At 39.9% G+C, this 24,226-nt stretch overlaps 1 protein-coding gene across 7 annotated transcripts in view; it reads left to right on the top strand.

Annotated features, from left to right (window-relative positions):
* The first annotated feature begins 948 nt into the window (after positions 1–948).
* Positions 949–24,226, top strand: part of RAF1 (Raf-1 proto-oncogene, serine/threonine kinase) — a 47,853-nt gene continuing 24,575 nt past the window's right edge. Inside the window, exons 1-3 of one of the 7 annotated variants that reach the window (XM_080386157.1) lie at positions 949–4,662; positions 15,399–15,454; positions 23,417–23,632. In XM_080386157.1, coding sequence (XP_080242283.1) covers positions 23,426–23,632 — 207 coding nt within the window. In that variant the 5' untranslated portion in view covers positions 949–4,662; positions 15,399–15,454; positions 23,417–23,425. Of the gene's footprint in view, positions 4,683–15,398; positions 15,455–23,416; positions 23,633–24,226 lie in introns of all 7 variants that reach the window. The other 6 variants (XM_080386154.1, XM_080386152.1, XM_080386158.1 and 3 more) reach the window with 6 other exon arrangements.

The following is a 24,226-nucleotide window of genomic DNA, read 5'->3' as shown; positions in this document are numbered from 1 at the left end:
CTGTTCTCTCAGAATAATTTATCTATTACTGCAAAGCTTAATGAAATCTTTCAATTCTATTCTGAAGTGTTCCCACACAAACTTGTATTGAAAACCTATTGCAATTGATGTTTTATTGTTAAGTTTATATAAGGTCAACCCAAGAACCATGTAAGTATGAATACCTAATAGATGGATTATAGTATTAGAGATGCAATCGATTCTAGAAGAATATACAAATCGGTAGAGGATAAAAGCCCTTGACATTACAAAGAATTATATATGGTTTTAGATAAACATGTTTCTTAAATGAAAGTGCTACAGCAGCAAAAAAAAAAAAAAAAAAGTAAAGGAAAAAGTAAAGATACTAAATTAAATTTATATACAGAATGAAGTGGTCAACAAATCAGGGAAAACATGTCTGGACTATTGCGGAGGCAACTATGGCACAATGTATTCACCTCAGGTAGTGTGTTTCACAAGGTGTGTGCATGTGTAAAACACAACAAAAGAAACTGCATGATAGCTCTTGGTAATTGCCTTAAAGCACTTGGCTTGACCTTGGAAGTAAATAAACTGAAGTGAACTTAAAAATATATGCTGTTATTATTTCATGATTCAGTATCTGTGAGGTTTGTATCAGACAGTCCATTCTGTATCATGAAGTACATGATTCAACTTTACACTGAGACAAAGGTTTACTGAAGGAAATCCTCGGGGGTTGGAACCTGAGGATACACAAGCCTGTGCATCCCTGTCTCATGACTGACTGACCTCCCTTGAGTTTTCTGAGTGCAGGAGCTGCTTAAACTTTGGATTTGCTTCCAGAATCCAGCCTTTCCAGGGAAGTAATGAAGTCACTACATCTATAATCTATGACTGATGACAAAGACTGAAGCTTTTGAAAGGCAGTGTCTTTTGTGTTGTGCCTATAAGAAGTCAGGTGTTATTTTCAGAAGGAAGAGAAAGACTCCCAAGATTTAGTTTCACTATTCGGCTGAAGAGATGCCAAACAGAGTGGAGGAAGGTATGCACCGTAGCCAGCCCAACAGTAACCACATTTAGTTCAATATGGATAACAGAAATAGTTAAAGAGTTTGTGCAGGATAAACCAACAAAAATAATTAATGTGCACAGACTGTGCTACATTTTCTGTTCCAGCAAAACAAGTTTACTGCTTTGTTAACACCTTCATATATAAGATGCCCTACTGTTGCAATACATGCAATTTAAGTTCTACAATATATGAAAACCCCCATATAAACTACAAAGTTAATTCCCATCTCTCTTTGATCACTGCAGTGACATGGGGAAATAAAAGTCTTTCAGCTGAACTACAAAATATAAATAGCTTATGCATCTTCATACTAATAAGATATTCCTTATTTGGAGTACTTCTCTTGTCGGTTGCTGTTGCTTGATTTGTTCAAGGCCAGTTTCTCCATGGCCTCTGTACATGGGACTTCTTTTGTATCTAACTTGAACTAATTTTCTGCTAAGCAATGATCTCTTACTCAAAAAGAAAAAAAATTCTTAAGGGGAAAAAGATAATAATTTATAGCATATATCAAAATAACATGCAGAAGTACAATGCTTTGAATGTGGCTCAGACTGAATAACCCTGGAGAAAATGGCAAAGTTTGTCTCTAGCAACCTTTGGCTTGAGAAGTAACGGAGTAGTATTTCATACCCAAGCTCCCATAACGAAGTGTGTATATACATTTCTTATTTTTCCTAGCCAGCATTACACTCCTAATTATTGCTACTCATTCCTGTGCAGCTTACAGGTCTTTTAGGTACTAAAGGTACAATTAAGGTTAAATGATGCCACTTAAAACATTTTATATTTTTTGAGACTCCCCAAGTAACCATCATTAAGTAGATAAGGAATAATAAATATTGCACAAAGCAAACTGAGCCATAACAAATAAGTAACAGGTTTAAGGTTTTATATGCTTCTTTTCAGCAGGCAGAAAAGATGGTCGCTCAGAATCATCCATCCCATTTTTAACTATGAGGAAACCGAAGTCTGTGAGGCTGGGATGGCTTTGCCTGTGTGACACTCCCACTGGATGAAAGGGATTTCCCAAGTCTACAGCCACTAGACAGATTTGCCTAGTATCTCAAGATAATAGTTACTGTCACTAAGTTAGCCTGCTCTAAAGCCCTACTGGCACTGGTTCTCATTCTCTTTCTAACCATTCCTCAGGCTACTGTTTATGCGGGGGAAAAACCACTTCAGATGGTAAATAAGTACAATTTGATTATATGCCTGGACAAATGGAGGCCTATTACCTGGACATTCACATGTTAAACATATTGTAAACCCAACCACTGAACACAAACAGAAAACAGATCAACTTCAGGAAGAATGCTAATAATTTTCAGTTTATTTTGCAAAGTTTGTTCAATTTTTGTTTCCCTTCTACTTTAATGCTGTAATGTTTGAGTTTCTTTGCTTGGTTTCCTTGTTTTCTTTTCATTTCTTGTAATTATTGTATTTCTTTGCATGCACTACATTGTTTAACTATCTGAGACTTGGCTTGCTTTCCTCTGTATCTGTGTTCATTTGTTCCATAACTACAATCCTTGCTCCTTCTACTCTTTTAAAAAAAGTTTAAAACTTCTATGACAGGCTTTCTGTCAAAACAGCCTCTTCCTGAGGTGGTTATCTCTTTTCTTTCCTTTTTTAAGCTTTTCATAGCATGTTCTCATTCATATTTTATATTACAATATTTTAAGCAACTTTTGCATATTTTATGAAAATCTGTACCTCTGCCATTATTACATGGATATGCTTAGTCTTAAGACATGCGAATATTTATTGTACACACTGCTTTGAAGTATTTTGTTTCTCCCAGACCAACTCTCACAGATACATGGATAATACTCCTGTTAAAGTAATGGAAAATGTGTCTGTGCATCAGAGGACTCCTTCAGTTTAAATGTGACATTTAAGAGAAAAGCTACTCTCTAAGAATTTGAAAAGAATGATTCATGTTTTACGACTTAATCTTGGTAGATAACGCCTTGGTCTGGGTTTGTTTTTCTGGGCTTTTTTGGAAGGTCTGAGCCCGTGGCTATGGGGAAAAGAAAAAGAGAACAATTGATTTTCCTGATAGAAAGGTTGAAATCTCTGTGTGTTTGGCTTGTAAGAGTGCTACAAAAGGTTAGTTAAATCTTTCTTGTAGCAATATCCTCTAAACTGAAGGCATTATTACACTGATTCGAGTAAGTGGATCACTTCTAGAATGCATGGGAATGAAGTACCCAATCAGAATATTATTGTAGAGACATGGAAATTACTGTTTCAGCCTTCTAGAACTCCAGGTTGCCATCCCCATTTCAATCTCCTATTACTTGGCAACCACACCTCTTCCTGGAGGGCACCAGTAGCTAAAGAATTTGTATGCTTTTTTGATTTGGTGCTTAGAAGAGGCAAGCCCAACAGTGCTGCTTTTTTTCTTGCCCTTGCTATGCCTCCATGAGGTTAATGTGACTTAAGTTGAACTCAAGCATTGGTTTATATCAGAATAAACCTTCTTCTGTAGAGAAATCCCAAATAAGGCTGAGAGAATTTTGCTGGAGGCTCTTTTTAGAGAAGTGCTCATTTAATTAACAATTAATGTAACTTATATGACTGTAAATGCAGTGTACGCCCTCTAAAAACAGTTCTAGGAAAAATGTTTTACTTTGCAATGGCTATCCTTACAAGTTTTGGTTTGGGATGATAAACTGTTTACCATTTAACATGCAGTGCTGTACATCTTCAAAGCCTGACCTAAAATAAGGTTAGTTTGAGATGCACCGGCAGTAAACCACACCACAGTCCTTCAGTATCTTCACTCTCTCACGGAGGCTGTGCTGAGCTACATCCAGGGGAGTCTGTCTGACAGCTGCTCCCCATCTCCTGCAGGAAAACAGGCTGCACGCTACTTTATTTTATTTTATTGTTTCTCCCTAGATACCTTTCCCAGCAGTTCACACCCCACCCCTCTCAGCCTCTGGGGAATTTCTGCTTGTTCCCCTCAGAAACAGGGTTTGCTTTCCAACAGGTAAGACTGACGGGCTCTACTCTAGACGTGTGGCCGAGGCAGGTCACTTAATTAAGCCGATGCCCCCGCTTAACTAATTGTCAAACAACCAAGAGATTTAGCCCAGGCAAGGCGGCGCGGGCTTGAGGAGAGACGACTGTAATACCCGGCTAGCGGCAGCGCTGAGGGACGGCGGTGGGCGGCCCCGGCAGGGCCCACTCCAGCCCCGCCGGTGCAGCGGCAGAGCTCAGCCTCCACCTGCAGGTCGGTGCCCGAGAAGGGACGGAGGAAGAGAAGAAGGAACGGAGCGGCGAGAAACGCCACACCTCCCGCCGCGCCCGAGCCGGACACCCCACAGCGCCTCAGCCGCTCCCGCCGCTCCCAAATGGCGGCCCGCGCTGGGGGCGGGGGCGCGGGGCGGGCGCTATCGACTGCTCGGCGCTCCACGGCCAGGCCGAGAGGCGTGGAAGGGGAGGACGGGGAAAGAACGGGAGACAGGCGAAAGGGAAGGAGCGGAGTGCCGAGAGGTTGATGGGCGGAGGATAAATGTCTCGCTGAGTGTGAGGCCGCCATTTTAGATGAGGAACGAAACGAACGGCGGCGCGCGGGACGGGAGCCTGGAGTGAGCCGTCGGGAGAGCGTGACATAGGTAGGAGCTGCGTTAGGCCGGTGAGCGCCAGAGGACACGGCGGGGAGCGAGAGAGGGAAGGGCTGCCCCTTCGCCCCTTTCTCTTCGGCTCTCCCTCCCTCGGTGCTGGCGCCTGGAGCGGCGCCGGCTGCTCCCAGCGGCGGCTCAGCCGCGGGCGCGCTGGCTTGGCCGCGAGGGAAACCAGCGCCGGGGAGGGCGGCCGCCCGCCTCCTGGCAGGGAGCGCGGCCGGAGGAGGGGGGATCGGCCGGCTCCGTGCCTGCGGGTCGCGGCTCGCCGTGGAGCCCTTTGCGGTCGGATCGCCTGTGCGCGCCGCCTCCCCTCCGCCGCCGGGGCCGCCCTGTCCTCCGCGGGCTGCCGCCTCCCGAGGGCGGCCCGGTGCCGAGCAGCCCGGGGTGGGGGGGCCGAGGCCCGTCGCGGTGCGCCGGGTCAGGTGGGAGGGGGGTGTGCCGCGGCCGCCGCCTGTCAGCGCCAGCGCGGAGCCCCGGGCCGTCCCCCGGGGCTGGGGGTGCTGCGCGGCCGGGGCGGGTGTGCCCTGGGGCTGCGGCCCGGCCCGGTGCGCCGGCGGGCGGGATGAGCAGCGGGCATCCAGCGGCACCTGGCACGGCGCCCTGATGGCGGGGGGGATGCCCGGCCGGGGCTCCGCTTGCTCGGCCTCCCGGGTCTGCAGGTCGCTGCTGGCGGCTTTGTCCCCCCAGCGCTTCCAGCGGGGACTCCCGAACCTTTCTGCTACTTTGATCCACCGTCTTCTGAACCGAGAACGGAAAATGCGTTTAAGTTATATTAGCATAACTGAATGCTTTCTGCTTAGGCGTTCTTCAGTTCAAACTGCTTCCTTGATTTTACTTTTTTTTTTTTTTCCGACTTGGATTCAGTTTAAAAAAAGACATCTGAAAACGAGAATAAGATTCTTTAGTTTCTTGATTTCTTCTAAATTCTTACAACTTTGCCATGCGGAGTCGGTGTTACTCCAGAGCCAGGGCTTGAGGGTTGCACTGTTTCTGGACTCTTTTTATCTGCAGTCTAAATGTACACACAAATAACCTGCCTGTGCTAACAGCAGCAGTCTCTCGTCCGTTGTTCGTCTTGCCTACGTCAGGCTAAATAACTTCTGTGGATTTTTTTTTTTCCCTCCTTAGCCTTTAAGTGACATCCATAAATACAGAGACCTTACCTGGGACAATGAGACCTCAAAACCAGTTGTAGTGGAATTGCTACAGTACAGTGTGCATTCCAGAAGCAATTGTAGGTTGTTGTAGGTATGCAAAATGTAGAAGGGTCTGTAATAGAGTAAAGCTAAGATTCTTCCAAAACTGAAGCCAACTTAAAATACCTGAAAATAGTTTTGCACAAAAGACTTCAAAAATATTTTTTATTTTAATGCTTCTGAAAAACTCAGCTCCAGATATTGCCTAAAGGATCACTGCATTGTGTAAAACTAGGATATAATTTGAATGGGCATTCTTATCCTTTAGGACATGTCTGCAGCGTTGGTGCAGAAGAAAAGATTGAATTGGTGAATGTGAGAGTTAATTTCACAGTTCAGCCAGTTCAGTTAAATCTGTTCTGTGGACACCCGTTCAGAATGGAAGTGGCTTTAATTTAGTTTTTCCTAATGAAAATTTTCCATAGGTAAACCCTAAGGCTATAATTAATCATAAAAAAGGTATGGATCTGAATATATGTTCGTGAAATGGGTGAGTGATTAATATGGTAAGCAATTTAGTCTTAGATTATTAAATAAGAACTGAACTGGTTTACTTGGGTTGGAGCAGTGGTGCTTTCAGTAATCTGGAATGTGTTTTTCTTATGGTTTGTTGCCATACTTAATATCTTCAGGACTGGCTGACTTATTGTGCAACACTGCTGACTAACCTGCTTTGAAAGAAAATTTGGAAGCAGCAGAGAAGATACCTTCTTTTTTTTTTTTCCACAGAAGATGTAAAACTTTTTTTTTTTCAGTTGAATGCCTTTGGTGTTTACCTATAATTTTCCATTTTTTATTCTTTAGCAACAAAGTCTATTTAAATTAAATTACTTATGAAGTTACTGCTGTCTCAGGGCCTGAACTTACTACAACTTATTAAAATAACTCATATTTTATAAAACCACAAACATGACACACGGAAATCATTGGTCAGCATTTCTTGGTATGCTAAATCAGCACTAGTTTCTTCTGGGACATATATTTCCCTCCTCCCCCCAGTTTATTTACTTGGCTCCTTCATTGTTGGGAAATCGGGAGTTGGGGAAAAAAACAAGTTTTCCTTGTTTTCTGTCTTTGAAAACAAATTAAATTGAGATGATGGGAGCTTTTGGTTTGAAAACTTCTGTGGGAGATGGGAACTAAAAGCTGTTGTTTGAATTATTGTGTATAAATAAGTCTTCAATCAGTTAGTTTCAAATGCAGAAGTTGTGCTAATAAATTCAGTTTTGTGTTATAGATATAGAAAGTTTAAATTATTTTTATATTCCTAGTAAAGTTATGAGAGCAAATGAACTAATAAAGTCTAATTCAATGCAGCAATGCAGATTTCTATTTGAGTCTTTGATTTCTGCTGTCTTTCTCTTCCACGACACCTTCAGTCAGTCCCTTTGTCACACTCTTGGAATATCTCTAGCACCCCTTACTTCCCCATCTTTGCTCTTGCCTTACTTCAACACCCTCCAGAGTTCCCCCCCCCCCCCCCCCCCTCCTTTCTCTCTATTCTTGTGTTGCTTGTCTACCTTCTTGGCCTGCGAGCTGGGCTAGAGGGAGGGTTTTCTCTTGGTTTGGTTTTGTGAGGTGGGGATGCGCTCCATGCAGCGGGCACACCACAGGTTTGTGCTGTGGTGCCCCGGCTGATGAAGAGGCTGGGAGAGCACAGGATTGATTCTTTATTACTTTGGCTCCCTATTTCCATAGCCTGTGGGAATTTCATATTTCTGACATCTCTACCAAACTGTTTAGCTGAAATAAGCTAGTACGTCCAGGAGTTGCTGGAGGAGAGGCAGGACAGCTGGGTGGCATGGTCATGTAAGACCAGTTGCCTAGGAAACAAGGGTAACATGTTTTACTGCAGTTCAATTTCCAAAACTTCAATAAAGATTCAGTTTGAAACAAATGAATAATTGAAAAGTATGATTGTTTTGTAAGAAATGTGTTCCTGGACTGTCTTCTAACGTAAAAATGCAGGAGTATAAGGACTCTGTAATTGTGTGAAGAGAAATAGAAGTCAGCATTTTATTTCTTGTAAAAATACCGAATTGCATAAATCAAAATTGTCTTTGGAGAAATAACAAAAATTGCCAAAGCAATATTAAAACTTGTGCTTTAACTAAAATTTCAAGCATGGTACTTAAGCATGATTTCAGTAATTTTTACATAAGTTTAATTTGTAAGTGAGCAGACATTTGCATCTGCATTGTACCAGTTTTGATTGATTTTGTGTAAATGCTTATGCAAAACCCTTCAGTATTTTCTGGTATGAAGTACATCCATTGTGTATTGAATAAGGTTGTGCAAACATTTTGTCAGCCCTAGAAGTTAATGGAAAGCGGAACTGATATAACACTAGGAAATCGGGTAAAAATGCCAGTTTTATGACAAACTTAGGAGGTATTTTAGCAATGAGCATGCATTATTAGCACATAAGTTTTGAGACAGCATGAAGTAGATACACTTACTCTGCATGGGTAATACAGATATGTATTTAGGGTTAGTTTTTCTGAAAAGAAGGTCTGTTTTGGGCAAAGTTCTGTGAATAATTCTCAGTGCTCTGTTGGCTTTGCTGTGTACGCTATTTTTTTGTAAACAACAATTTTGCTTTGAAAAGCAGCTGGCGCACGTTTATCCCTTTAGTGACTTGAATATTGTGTTTGTACTATAAATGTCATCTGTTTCACACAAAGTTGATTTTATTGCAGCAGTGTGTACTGACCTTTTACAGTTTAATAGAATATGGTCATCTTGTGTACTGACATGCTGCAATGCATACAGTAGATGAGGATAAACAAAGCACTGTTCTTGAGTCATTTGGAAATGCGTAAAGCATTTTCTTGGTAGGCTTCAGAGCTAAGAATTATAACTGATAATTAATAAACAGCATGTTTACATAAGTGAGTATAATTTTTTCAGGGTTTTAAGTGACATAGTAAATGGAATTGAATTACCTATTTTCCAGGGTGGTTTTTTTTTGCTTGCTTATGGGGGATGACAAGCTTTTTAGAGCTAAGGTTGTAATGTAGAAAACCTCTGCAGTTGTGTAGAACAATACAGTGGCTAATGCGGGTCACTGGGTTTGTTTGCAGTTGCAGGTGTGTCTGTGTTCTGCCATTTCTCCTATACATGTTCCAAATGTATCCTGCACACTTGCATAAATGAAGCAGAGCAGTTGCACAGTTAAATCAAAGCTGATTGGTTTTAACTTCAGGCAAAAGAATTTTAGAATTGCTTTGCAAATAATCTGTGCATGTGTTAGAGTCTGTAAGTAACTGCCTTGTTTTCTTTGCACTATCTGAAAATCTGCAGATAGGACCTGTATCTCCAGCTCTTCTGATATAAGCCCCTTTTTATGTTGTTGTTGTTCTCAGTTTCATTGCTGTGTGGAATCATTTCACTTGCTGTGTTGTGGCTCTGCAGATGTTGGGTTGATTACTGTAGTGGTGCCTGTTTTGTCTTACTGCTGCATTACATTGCTTCATTTCAGATTTCGGCTTACGTTGCATACTTGCTGTTCGTTTGACCCTAAAATATTTCATTTCTGACAAACAGCTGACAAAAGGGTGTTAATTAATATTGCATTCCAATTGAAATACGTAGTATCGGTTAAGAGCGGTTGAGACATCTTGTATATTTTTAGTTCAGGAGCTAGAGGGAGGTTGCTTCACTAACTTGCAGCTGGGTGTGGCATGGGGTTAACCATATTAATTAAAGCTGGCTCAGAGGTTTAGACTTTAAAAAATGGCTCAGAGCCCCCATTATAGTCCTCTCTTACATAATTTTTTTCACTAGAGAACAAGCTAGAGTTTTGAAAATGAGTATTTTAGGAACACAGAGATGGACAAACTATCAAGAGGGAGATGCAAGGTAGCATGCAACTGGAAGGAAAATGTCTTCAGTGCCTTTGTAGGGCTAACGTTTAGGTGTCTATTGAGAAACTTTACTATATGACTAATCTTCCTTTTTCTTTTTCTGTAATGCCTTTTATTTTGCTAGTCATTTGCTTCCAGTATATGTCCCTGTCAACTCTATTGCTAATTTGTGCTAGTTTTTGCCTATTCTACTTTCTTGTGCCATTTTCAGTTATTTAAAAGTGTTTGCTCAAAGTCTGGTCATGCTTTGAATTTTTTCTAGTCATCCTTTCAATCTATGAGCATACCACAAAAGGCACTGCGCTCTTTACTCTCCTGCTACCCGTGGAAGAGATGAACTGTGTCTCCCCCCACTGTGACTGCTTGTTGGACAAACAAGTAAATTATCATTCTGTTTCCTTTATTCTGTAATTTTCCCTGTGTAGAAGAAACCATGTGAGTTTTTTAACGTAAGAGTTTTTTGGTGAAACTGAAGGAAGTATAGCGAAACAGGTAAAGATACATGTACCCCCTTCTGTTTGCCTGGAATTGTTACAGAAATGTGGGAGCACAGAGCGGTGGTCCTGCAAAGTAGTGTCGCAAATGCAGGGAGGACCATTAGACTGGAAGCTTCAATGGTGGCAGTGTTGTGTGGAAGAAAAAACACTAATTAACCATATCTTAATGTTTTTTTTTTAAAAAAATCCTAATTTATTCCCACCCAAAAAATGCTAGTTACATTATTCCCAAGTGATTATTATAGAAAGTGCAATGTTTTTATACATTACTTGTAAAATAAAAAGCAAGGTGGATTTTAATTCCACTTAATGTGGAGATGAAAGAACCTGTAGTTAGCTCTCTAGCTTCCAGTTGAAATGGTGTATTTTGATATACAGTAACAACTTGGTGTTTTTTTTTTTTTAAACTTTGTTTTAGAAACTTTGTTCTGAGTCTCACTGAAAGGTGATCATATTTATCACATAAGATGTGACTCCAGCTTCAGATTCAGTAAAACCTTTTAGAATTCCAGAAGTTCAGAATTTACCTAGCAATTGTTCATTCCAAGATTACTGTCATGTTAATATTTTCATTAGTTTGATAACTTGTGATAGAATTTGAATTCCTTCAGGTCTGATCTGTTTCATAAGCCCATTTAAAATTTTTATCAACTCTTTATTGGTGCACTTATTGTTCTATGGGTGGTTTTTTGTAAAACCTGTACTGTAAAAATTAATGCATTAAGTATGGCAAATGTGTCTAAATTCTCTCTACATTGGAATTTACATGAGACCTATATATATTTTTCTTCATATAGACACACAGTACTGGGGCCACTGTGTGCAAATAAACATTAAGGAGAGTTAAATATGTTAATGATCATTCAGTTTTTCTTAGACTGAGGGGGAAAAAAATAGGGTAGTAACTGTGCAAGCGAAGTGTGCTGCTTTTTTATAGCTTTCTTTTCCCTCCCTGTCTCCCTCTCCAGTAACATTGGAAAGCCATGTCCAATCAATACCCATCTGTAGGCATGAGCAGGCAGAAACCTGTTTGTGGTGTTGAAGATGGGAGGATACTGTTTTCCCGTGTACCTAATTAGAAAGCTAAGCAATTTCAGCCATCTGTAAGTCAAACTGCTGGCAAAGGAGCATGAATTTCTTCTAGCAAAACACTTCTGTCTTAATTTTGATCGCTGGTCTAACAGTTTTAAATGGTTGTACTGTGAGAGGTTATCTTTATGTGGAAACGTGGAAGAAGTCATCTAGAGTTCAGGTGCTAGGGAGTGGTTGGTCCAGGTTGGTTGGAGTTGACGGGGTACGTTTGCAGAAATGGGCCAAAATGGGTTCGTCAGAGGATGGCACATGCATAGCTGTGAGAGAATGTAGTAGGTTAAGTAGCTTCCAGAGCATGTTGCCGCCAAAAGAAACAACAAAGTGTGCAAGCCTCTAATTTTATGCTGACATTTAACAAAAAATAAACCGTATTCAGAATTACATCATTCATCTGCGTTAAATGCTTTAGAAGCAAGTATAAAGCTTACACAGGCAATAATAGCATGCTGAAACAAAGTGTTCATGTCGGTGATACAGTGGATTGATTTCAGCTGAAAGTGAGTTCCAGAGCTTACTCTTAGATTTCTCAAACCTTTTAAGTTGACTGTGACTTGTTCCCTGGCAATCAAGAGGTTATAAAAAGAGAGCCAGCTGATGTTGCAATCTAAGCGCTGGCCATACAGTGGAAAGACTCTCCTTTGGCATGTTCACTAGTGCTATTTTTACCTATTCCAGTAAGATCTGCCCTTGTGATGTTAGCTTACAGGACAGTACCTGGAATTACTTTGTTTTACAGAAGTGCTGTGTGCTCTGAAGAAAATTTTCAATAGAATTATCAGGCAGATTGAGACTAAAATTGTCTTATATTTGAAACTGTATTTTCTTTTGTCACCACAAATAATACTGCTGCTGTAATTGTGAGAGATTCACTTTTGTTTGCATGTTTTATGTCTGGCAGAGGATTTTTTTTTTTTAAATTTTCCTTTGTATACCGAGTGTTTTGTCTTTCTTACTTTCTTTTGTGGAGACATTAAAAATCACATTGCCTATTTAAAGACAGAATTAACAGGAATAAGTGTAGTAGTAGGTTTTTAACATAACTTCTAAAAAACCCTAGCTGATCTTGGTTAAATTTAAAGTTGATGGTTCCTTTACACAATAGAAAATTAATTTAATACTGTTTTCTGCCAGTGACAAAGTACTGTATCTAACAAACTGATAGTAGTAAAAATTGGAGGAAACAGCAAGAATGCTGTAACAGTGTAACACTAGCGTTCACTTGTAGAAGTATCACACATAGGATATCACATACGCAGATGTATGGCCATCCGAATCACAGTGCTGAAATGTCTGATGTTTGTGACTACCTAGTCTTGAATACAATATTGTCCAGGGGTATTTTCTAAAACCATCAGCATCTAGTTCAAAACTGAGTTGGCAACACTGAAGCACAAACGACCAACCTGTAATTTGAAAACTCTGTTTCAAACTCTTGTTCTGACTATTTGTGCAATTAGGTGAATGTTTGTAGCAGAACTTCTAATTTTTTCAAAAGCAATGCTGAAGTGTGATCAGCGATCAACTTCTGTACGGGGAACACTGAACTCACAGAACACCTGCTTCCCTTTCTCCTTCTCTTGCACTGTGGAGTATCTCAGGTGGAAATCCTGCAAGTAGGCAAACTTCCTCCAGTACAGAGTCGTTTTCTTCTCCCTTGGCTTTGCCATTGTCTTAGGTGAACAAATCTGCTTCTCAGGTTTAATTGAATCTCACATCTGCAATAACAGCTGGTATTTTTGTCAACTCTTTTGCTTCTTAAACCCCCCTTGTACCCAGTCCTGTTAGTGAATACTCTTGCTGATTTTTTTTTCATTTATTTCTTATCTGTCAAGAAAAATAATGTGATTTTTACTCCCTTAACAGCTGTTGCTTTGGCTGCAGGTAGAAATACTGTACCTGCTGCTTCTTTAACTCAGCATACTTGTGCTATGCCATGCTTTCTTGATTTTTACATGAGATTCCTTTTTCTTCTGCCTGATTCTACAATAAAAATGCTTTGTTTTCAGTCTGTAAAAGCTCTAGCCCTCCCCATCATTTTTCTCACCTCTTTTTCATCTAAAATTTTCCATCATACTGACTGGATTAAATTTCTCAAAGTTTGTCCCAGACTCTTTTCAGCTCAGTGTTTAGCTCTTTGTTTTCCTCAGAAACTGGGCTTTACAAATCTCCTGACTTCTTAGCTAAATGTGAGGATCGTAACTGTAGCTTTGTTTTTATCAGTTTGCTACTAGTCAACCTAGCTACTTTGAAACCCCACACCCACTATGCCTATATTGGTTCCTATGAGGATGTCTTTCTCTGGTCCTCTGCTTATTCTTATGGTTCTTACAGGGTTTTTTTGATCTTCCCTATTTTTCTGTGCTCCGTCCCCCACATACTTTCTGGTCACATCACTTTCCACACCTTATTTTCCTCAGTAATGTAGTCTGTTAAAAATAAACAAACACCACCTACTCTCCCTTGATTGAGCCTGGATTATTTCCTAAACATGTCATTATTGCTGATATATGGTTGTCTTCTGTTAAAACCAAAGATCTTGGCTTTTCCTCTGGTCTGCAAAAGACAGAATTCCTTACTCCCTTCTCCCCAGTCTCTCTGCCTATCATTTTCCATGATGGAAAACATAGTCACAATATTTTGTATATCACATTCCTAAATGTTTGCTGTAGAGGGGTATGCAAGTTAGTAAGTAGGGTAAATGTACAGTTCAGGCTCTAAGTAGGTTTTAATTTTAGAATTACTAAGTGGCTCAAGGTGGAGATCCCAAAGTATTCTTCCGATTTCTGATTAGTCTTTGAGAGTTTGCTTGGGTAAAATCATTACAGCATTTTCTTTTTTTTTTCTTCCTTTTTTTTTTTTTTTTTTTTTCTCCTCTGCCTGCTCATTCTAGGAATGAGAATATTTCTAACCAAAAGTGAGCTAGCAATGCAAGATCTCCTCTTGAATTTTTGTATGTATACTTTCTTGTGTTTTATATAAAGACGTGAGGAAGCTGGAGCTGTTCAGCCTGGAGAAGAGAAAGCTTTGTGAGGAATCTATCAATGTGTGTAAATACTCTGGTGGGAGGAAACGAAGAGGACCCTAGACTAGACTTTCCTCACTAGTGCCCAGTGACAGTGCAAGGGACAATGAGCACAAATTAAAAGACAGGAATCTCCATCTGAACATAAGAAAACACTTTTGTTGTTGTTGTTACTGTGAGGGTGGTCAAACACTGGAATAGGTTGCACACAGAAGCTGTGGAGCGTGTGTTCACAAGAGATGCTCAAAACACAACTGATGTGGCCCTGGGCAGCCTGCTGTAGCTGACCCTGCTTGAGCAGGGAGGTTGAACTAAATCATCTCAAGAGGTCCCTTCAAGCCTCACTGACTCTGGGACTGTGTTGCGTCTTTGCCTTCTGTAATCATCTCTGCATGGGGTTGTTTTAGAAATTGCTAATTAGGATGGGAACTTTGGGTGAGAAAGCATTTTACTGTTTAATATCTAGTGAATATTTCTGTATATTTGAATTACACTTCTTTCTTTGACTAATCTGAGCTTCCAGTCCTTTAATCAAGACTTCTTCATCTTCCCTAGGAATTCTTCCTCTTACTGTTAATGCTTATACGCAAGATCCAGATAGCCTTCAGAGGCGTAGCTTCTTATTGCTTTCTTTTTGTTTGTTTTGGATCCAAGATTTGTGAGTCAGCAAGGTGTTTCTGTGTATAAGTGAGGAACTGATGTCCAAGGAGAAAGTATTCAACTTGAACTTAATTTTTATGTTAGTGTTTAGCTGTAAAAGATTTTTATGATGTTCTTGAATAAGAATGAGGTGATACTGAGCTGAGGTAGTATCTGGCTGTCGTGCAGTCTGGCCTTATGCAGTGGATCTCATTACTTTATGCAATATTTCAGTGTAAGGAAAGCCTAGAAGGCGCTGAAAACACAACAGTAGAAGGATGTTACGTAAGTTAACTATACTATTGAAGTAATTCACAAAATAATTTTTTGGTTATTACTTTGGTATGTTGTGCATCTGTATAACTTTGTCTATTAAAATAGTAAGTACCTTCTGTTTTTGTGTTACCTTCCACAGATGATGCACTTCATCCTTTTGTCATAGGACTTCATTTGCTTAAAGGAAAACTAAAGGTATAAATAACTTTCTCTGCTTATCTTTGCCTTCTTCCTTACCCTGACCCATTCTTTCTTCTGAGGTCTGTGGGCCCTTCCTGGGGGAAGGGAAGCTTACCACAGGTGAGCTCTGTGCTTGTATTTCTTTATTGCTACTAAAATCTGCTTTTTATTTTTTTGAAAAATTCCACAAAATTGACACAATACCTACAGTGTTTGCTTTATCAGAAGTGTATGTTTAACTTCAGCTCTTATTTTAGTCAGTCTCCATGGATATTTACTTTGTAGGGGGAAAGCCCTTCCTCCGTTTAGAACTTCAGATCTTGGTATTTGCCTCTCTTCTCCAAATGGCGTTTGCCTTTCCACACAACTACAGATCTGTTGTGAATAATCCAGACCTAATGTAAATCATGTCTGTGACATCTTACAACTGGTGGTCGGGTTTGTGTTTTGTTTTTTTTTTTTTTCCCTGAGATTTTGTCTCTGAAGCAGAAGTCTATTATGGTGCTTTGTTAAATAAATAAAAACCCACCCAAACCAGAACTGTAATTTCATGGATGTATTTAGTAAGATAATGTAAGATAGAGTTAAAATGGAGCATGGTTTCTCTTTGGAGATGCTCGGGACAGTAAATGTTTGACATAGTTTAAGTAATTTTGCTTGTATACGTTCTGTATTTTCTAATTATATTCAGCTTTTGTTTGCCATTGTATGCAGGTTTCTTTGCAAATAACTTTATTTTATTGTTTCCTATGTGCTGGTAATGGAGCTATCTAGGCAGTTTGTAACTAAAATACTCAAGTAGTATCATGTTAGATTTAGTTCATATTGCAGAAACATATGTTCAACTATTCCCAGGTGCACTTTGTTATAAAATATATGGGAGAATCATTTGTTCTATCTTCTCACAGAAAAATATCTCAAGGCCCCTTCCAAACCTTTCTTGGTGCTATTGCCCATATTCCCTGTCCCCCTGCCCCCCATCTGTACATTGTTTCCATGCCCAGGCTCTTAGAATTGCAGTATTGACCTCCCGGTGGCACTGCTGGTTCTGGCACAGAGCCCACATTCAATAAAATACATTTATTACTTTAAAGCTGCCCTGAGTGAATGCAGAGAACACCTAACTGTTGAATTAGCTGGATTGCTGCATCCTATTCTAAAGGTACACATAATCTGGCATTGTCTGGTACTTTGCAATGATATTTTAACAGTAACTGTGGTGTGTCTGAGCTGTACAGTTAGCTTGCGTACCTAGCAGCTCCCAGCAGTTCCTTGAATAATCCAATGCCAGGCTGTGTTCCTTTGCAGCAAAACTTGTTGGCTTAAACACTGGTATGTTCTTGGTGGTGGTGTCCTCAGTGTTACTTCACTGACCATGTGCAGCTGAGGGAGGACAGAGCCAGTAATTCTTTGTGCTGAGATTCTCAGTCACTTTTGTTTAATCCTTGAGAACTTGTGTGGGAAGGGCATTTGGTGGATTGCTGACATTTGAGTAACTTTTTCATTCTTGCTGTAAAGTGGATGAGTTCCAGGCAACTGTAAACACAGTTTGGGGCTTTCATCCATACTTGAAACAATTCAGGCATGAGCAAGTTCAGAATGCAAATAGGCATGTGTCTGAGAATGTATGTACAGTTGATTGAAAGACTTCGGGGGTTGGGGGGGTGGGTGGGGGGGAGGAAATGCTTGTCCAAGGTTTCTTGTCTGTGAGAGAAATGGGTGACTGATACTGGAATGATCTGTGTGGAAAGGACAAACCAAACTGATCTTCCTAAAAATTGATTAGGAAAAGTAGCCTGGAGCCATTCTGATCAACAGAGGAGAACAGGCACAGAGCAACCAAAGGTACAGATAGTTTTGGTGACAAATACCTACTGTCGGAGCCCAAAGTACAGCCTATTGCAGCCAAGTAGCGTGACTTGGTGGATGCTTACTAAGCAAAGTTGTGCTCTGAAAGTTACTGTTAAATACGAAAAGGTGTTCATCTTGCAAAGGATTAATCAATCTGAAAGCCTGTCAGACTGAGTTGTATTGCTTGTGTCCTCCTTACTGTAGAACCCAGTTGCTGGAAAACCAATGTTACTTTTTTCCTTAAATACTTCAAAGTATTGGCAGCATAATGGCTGAAGTAGTGACTAGGAAATGAATGGTTCAGAGAAAAAGATTAGAAAAGATACTTCCAAGATCTGAGGCAGAAATTAGATGTGTAACTTTTCAGTATCGGTTGTTTTTTGGGTTTTGTGTTGTTTGGTGGTGTGTTTTTTTTTCCCTGAACAATAACATTTCCTTCTGTTAGTTTGTAAACTTTTTTGGTCAGTTCTGTTAGGGGGGAGCTTGCTTTTTGGTGCCTATTTCTTAAAATGAAGGACATTTCAAGGAAAATGCCAACCTTGTAAATGTATGAGTTCTGCTTGGGTTGTTAGATGATCCTAGTTCATGCCCAGCATTTATGTTTACATGGATCACAGCTTTATTTATTAATATAGGAATGGGTCCATATTTGTCTTCTACTGCTATGAAAAGCTAACTTTAAAAATTACTGCTATTTATCACGATAGGTGCATGTTTGGTGTAGGTTTCTTTTTTTTTTTTTCCCCCCAGACAACTGGTCACCCATGCAATACTAAATCAATTGAGAATTGCTGTATGGGAGGGTAACAGAAAAGACCACAGGTGAATGTATTATTGATCTTTTTGTGTCAGAGGTGAAAACTTCCCTTACAAGCAACTTTTAAAGCTTACATTTTCTAACAAAAGTGTTAATTTTGAAATGGATTCTGGGTTTTGTTCTGTGGCGTTTTGCCTTTGTATATGTATTTCATTAAACAGTGTGACTGTTAGTTGTGTGGCAAAAATGGCAGCGTGTGTGTGTTGGGAAGGGGCACTGTATTTACATTTTCATTAAAAGCTTTGGTGTTTGTTTCAGAAATAAAGGGAAAGGGCAAGGAACCTGAACTCAAGAGGAGAGGAGTTCAGCTTTGTATCCTGTGAACTTTCAGGCTCCTTCATTGCCAGTTTCAGCATTCCTTAGGGAGACAGACAGGAGTTTTTAGCAGTTCAAACTAAACACTTTTTGCTAGTCTTGGAAAAAGTTAAAGTAACTTGAAGTATCTTTTGGATATGAGTGAATGATATGTGTATGATTTGAGTGGATATGAGTGAATCATCTGTAGGAATTTGTTACTGTCAGATTGCATGTTGCATAGCTGTTTTGTGCATTTGGTTTTAATGTGTGTTCAAATGACTATCAAAAACAGTAATTATGCAAAAAGTACTGATGGGAAGTGCAGTCTTGATCACAGTGTGCAGTATACCTATGGGAGGTGGGGGAGTAGTATGAGGTTATTTTTTTTTTCTGCTCAGATTGAATGTTTAATATGAAACAAATCATTGGTTTCATAGCAGTACTGGGTCTACAAGGGGACTGATACACTTTAATATCTCCAAATGTTCCTTGAATGCTGCTTTTGCAGTTTTTCAGTTGTAGGCACGCTATTTGAAGTAGTTTTCATGAAAGTGAAGAGTTGCAGGAAGAAAAATTAAAAAAAAATTAGAAAGATACTTGAAAACATTCAGCTGGCAATGGATTGTTTGAGCATGGCATAAACATAATTCTGGTATCTGGTAATGGTTATATTTCAGAAACATGCTTGTAACTCATTTAGAGGAAGAAAAGCTAGTTTTTCTGGAATAGACAAACTGAAATTATGTATTTATAAAGGCATCACTGTAAAATCTCATTTATTTTAAATTGAATTTCCCTTTGAAACATATCAGACATCTTTTCACTAGAGCGAATTGGTGTAAATCGTGGAAGAGCTGGAGAAAATGAATGTAGTTACTGTAAAAATAGCTTTCCTCAATTGCTGGTTGGAGCAAAAGACACAAAATGAATAAACAAATCAATGCTAGGGCAGCGTACATGTCTTACCTGTTAACGTGGCCAGAAGGTGGAACACACTAACCTGTGTCCTATGACATAGTATGTCTCTTCTGCTGTTGTTTGGTTCTGTGGTTGGTGTAGAAATCATGTGCATGTGAATATTATGTTGTGTGATTATATTTAAATCTTTTTTGTCAGTTCGAAGCTGGTCAAGTGGTTGCCATGCTAATTCTCTTACCTTGTATCTATGTATGCAGTGAGCTGTTTGAGTTCAAAGTGGATGTTTTAGTATATACTTATGAAATTTTTTAAGCTATCTTTCTTTACATTAGAAGGCAGGGGAAAGGTCTAATTCATTTGTAAATTGCTTCCTATGAAGCAGCTTTTATGAATGTCTCTTTTCTTCCATGATAATAATTTGGAGTAAGAACAGTGACTAGGTTTGGAAAGTGAACATGTCCGGTGGCTGCCCATGTGGTATCAGTCAGGCATTCTTGACTGGACTCTTCTTGGCCTGAGGGGAGAGGTACTTCTGAGGACCTGGAGCCTCCTGCCATCCCACATGAGGGTTGCCTCTGAATAGTTGCAAAAGTTCACAGCAGGACAATTGATTGCTGTTTCTTTAGAAGCTCCACCTTACCAAGTGCATGTGCTTGCACCATAGAAGCCAAGAGCAGGTTTAGCAACTTTTCATCGTGGATTCTCGGTCTCTCCTTAGGAGACTTCACATATCTTTTTAAACTTCCCTTTCTTCTCCTCTACCTTTCTACCCATAGGCCACTTGCAGATTTTTGTCCACTCCAGGCCAGATCTGAGCCAAGTTCTCATCTTCTCTCTTCAGTGGTGGTTCCTTCTTGAGGTGTGTGAGTAGAACGCAGAGCCTTCAGCTCAGGCAGGAAGGAGGCCTAAGGGTGGCATGTTCTAAATTTGCCTGCTGAGGTCAGGAGGTGCTGTAATTTTGTAGAAAAAGAACTCTCAACATTTGTGAGCAAACCCAAGCTGCCACGGAGACATTAATCAGCTGCAGCCAAAAAGGTGGCAGAAATGTGCTGGTGAAGCATGGTGGCAAGAGAGAGCAGATCATTGCTGGAAGAGTGGATTATGCCAAACGTACACAGTCCTAGAATAGCCACCATTTACTTGAGGCAAAGATCATAAGAGTGAGAAGCATGCAAATGCCTGATCAAAGATACAACTGACATTGTATTGTACAGAAGGCTGATAGCAGTTGCTGCCTTTCTGACAACCTCAGAATGTGTTTCTGGCATCTTCTGTGTTCTACAGTGTGCAGTAGGCCTTTCATATTTGGACAAGAGAACACCGTAAGCACAGGGAAGTACCTTTTTTGGTACAAAGCTTAGCTTTTGTCAAGGTGTGGGTCTGAACTTTTTGTCGTTTCCTGTTTTCTCTTGAAGTTTTCAGGAAATGTTGACAGCATGTCAAAATATTAAACATAAAGGCTGTAACATTAGGGTGTTGTCAACTTACAGCAGCAGCGACAACAATGAGATTTTGATGGTTGCCCCTCTATTCCTTAACTTACTCAGTCGAGAAATCCAGTTGAACTCCTCTTGTTTTGCCTCATGTATTACGCAGAAGGGTGAAATGAAGTAGGGTTCCCCAGCATGGGTAAGGTAAGAGGAGGAAAGAGAACAAGCTGTCTGGGTTTTATCTTGCCCCTCTTATCGAACAGTTTATCTCCACTCTGTTTTTATTGTTACCATTTAACCTGTTGCTCTTTGAGCTGTCCGTATGCACAGTTGTTGCAACTGAATGTAAATTTTTTTCACCTTTCTGATTCTTGACAGTAGGGTAATGCATATGAACTGCAAGATGGTTGTAGTTGCTTGTGCATGCTGAACTCGGTTGTATTCCTGAATTTTTTCTCCCCTCCTTTCTTACTTGTTCAGAATGTCTCTGTGTCTTCCTATTCCTTGCTCCCTTTTTTCACAGCGCAAGACTGTTGTCATTTATGTGCCATAAATTAAAACAAAATAAAAATAATATCTAAGTATCTAAATCCTATTAGATTTCAACTGTATATTGAGTTTGAAGTCGTTACTGACATTTAAATATTTTGAACCTTTGAACAACTGGAGCTGCACAACTGATGTATTGGTGCAGGAATAACAACGACTGATAGGAGAGGAAGAGAGGGTATGCACCCTGTCAGGGAAAGAAATGTTCATGAATTATCCAAAAGATCCCGTTGTAGCAGAGAGCCTTAAGAGGCCCCAAGTTCTGCAGAGTTTGCATGGGAGGGTAGGTGCTTCCTATAAACCAAGCCTTTTTCTTTTAAGTTTGTTGTTACACGTTTCCTTTCTAGCTACTAGTCAGATCTGGGTTTAGGGCTGTAGCAGTGTGAAGTACTTGGAACACTAGCTAAGGCTCTTCAGAGCTGTGCTGTGAGAGAAAACACTGTGAAATTCAAATTTTTCCTTCTGGGCATCCCAAAATGGACACTTAACACTAGTGGAGATCTTTTTTTTTTTTTTTTTTTTTTTTCTTTTTTCTCCACACGAATTCCATTACGTTGGCTCTTTAACTGTAACAAACATTGTCGTCTTGTCTCTGACATAAGCACGTGAATGTTTGGGATAGGAGGAGTGGTTTGTTTTGTTTTTTTTTTTTTTTTTTTAATTTATTCTTCTTATTTGCGTGGGTGCTACACAGAAGGGCATAAGGAAGTGAGTTGGAGGGTTCAAATAATTTGCAACAGAGGAGGTACAGGACCATGAAATTAGACTTTAATAGATGCTGATAGGAGTGTTTGTTAGTGTATATTGAATTGAGTTGTTAGTGATTTCAGGGGAACATTATGGGTCTTTCAGGGCAAGTCTTTCCTGTACCATAAGGGGATGGAACTAGGGTTGCTTGGCAGACCTGTAGTCTGGCATTTGTTGACTGATTTGCTCTTTGACTTTGCAGCTTTAATACGACTTTCTTTACCTTTCATGCAGGTGAACAGGAATATAGGTGGTGTGCACAACCACTGAAGACTGATTTAGAAACAGTCTGCTAACATGACAGAAGATGTGCACTTGCACTGTGTAGTTCTGAACATCAGTTTCTTGGATGTTTATAGAGGGATGCAGTTTTATGGAGGAAATGAATTACCATGCCTATTTTCACTGTTCCTTTTTTCTTTTTTTTTATTTTTGAAGGCTTCGTAGTGAATCTAACTACTTGGAAATTTAGTGGGGAGTACGTTTCTTTGTTCAAAACTGTCTCAGACTTTGATTTCACTTAGTTTTGAACAAGATGGATTTGGAGTATAATTTGGAGTTCAAGCTGCATTGAAGTTGTGATAGCTGGGGAAGAAAAATACTGGTACTTTTATCTTTGCACCTGAGTGTGCAAAAATATATTATGTGCTGATTTGGAAGTGTGCAGAGGGGGCTGTTCATGTCCCTTCACTGGCAGAGGTTTGTGCTGAAATGTAATAGAGCATAGTGTGTGTGGGTTTTGACTTTTTTTTTTTCCTGTCTTGTACTGTGTAAATGTGATACTAATAAAATGCTGTGTATTTTGTTGTATACTAAAAATACGAAACTTGCTACCTTTTTTTTTAAAAAAAAAATCAACACTGCCCCCTCCCCCCCAAACCAAAGCTCCAAGATCACTGATAAAAATACAATTTTTTCAATGAATTTTTTTAATTATAAGTCTTGATGGGCCTCTTAACAGTACAGTCTGTGCTAATTGTTTGCATGCCATATCTGCCTTACAGGACTATTATGGCCTGCATCTAGCCACTTTTCTGAAGGCCCCTCAGGCACTGATTATTTAAATTAACACGATGGTAAAGTGCTTCTATGATATCAGCGGTGCAGTGAGAAGAATTATGCATGTATTTCTGATGATATGTTCATGTACAGAAAGTCAAATGCTTTCAAGACTCAGGCTAATTTTGCAGATGTGGGTGAACTGTACCATGTATCTGTAGGTTGATCGTGTCACAAGGGAGAAGGCAGAGCAGTTTTCAGATGCTTTCAAAAGAGGCTGTGAAGTCCATTGTCTCGGGAAGAGAGAATACCACTGTATAGCGAAGTATGTTGTAATTTTCCCTGACTTTCTCAATTTTTGTTTCTCAGACTGCATCAATGGAGCACATTCAGGGAGCTTGGAAGACGATCAGTAATGGTTTTGGACTCAAGGATTCTGTCTTTGATGGCCCAAACTGTATTTCGCCTACTATTGTCCAGCAGTTCGGTTATCAACGCCGAGCATCTGATGATGGCAAAATATCAGATACTTCCAAAACTAGTAATACTATTCGTGTTTTCTTGCCCAACAAGCAGCGCACGGTGGTAAGTCTACATTACCTTTGTGTAAGAGACATTGTACTGTTCCCTTTGCTAACACTATGGCAGGTATGCCAATCTCACACAAAGTCTTACTGTAACTAAGTGCGTTGTCCTCGGTTTGTTAATTCCAGAGGACATATTTTGAAAACAGTGTGTCTGTATTTTGAGAACCTGTATTTCCCTACCTCAGTGCTGTATTTTTCCAATACACATGAGCACGATACTTTACTCACTGTCTTTGAATGTTAAATACATAGTTGGCTGACCTAAACACTGATGCCTGTGTGAAGTAAAATACTTAGTCATTGCTGTCACCATTTTCTTCACTTGGATGGCCATAGTGAAGTATGGTAGTTAAAGCTGAAGTGAAACTTCTTGAGGGAACGCTTCTATTAGATTTCTTGGAGTTCAGTGGACTAATAATAGTCTTATGCCAAGTTCTCTGAAATCTAAATTAAGCCTTTTTCTACACTTAAGGTAACTCCATTTGCCTGCATTTCTATTACTTTTTATAGGCTACCAACTTGTGTGCATGCTGTATAAAATCCAGTTTCACAGAAACTTAGTACTTGTAAGAAATGGAAACATTATAAAATG

This window comes from Falco punctatus, assembly GCF_963210335.1.
Source record: "Falco punctatus genome assembly, chromosome: 4".
Taxonomy (NCBI): Eukaryota; Metazoa; Chordata; class Aves; order Falconiformes; family Falconidae; genus Falco; species Falco punctatus.
This window is presented reverse-complemented; position numbering and strand designations above follow the sequence as displayed.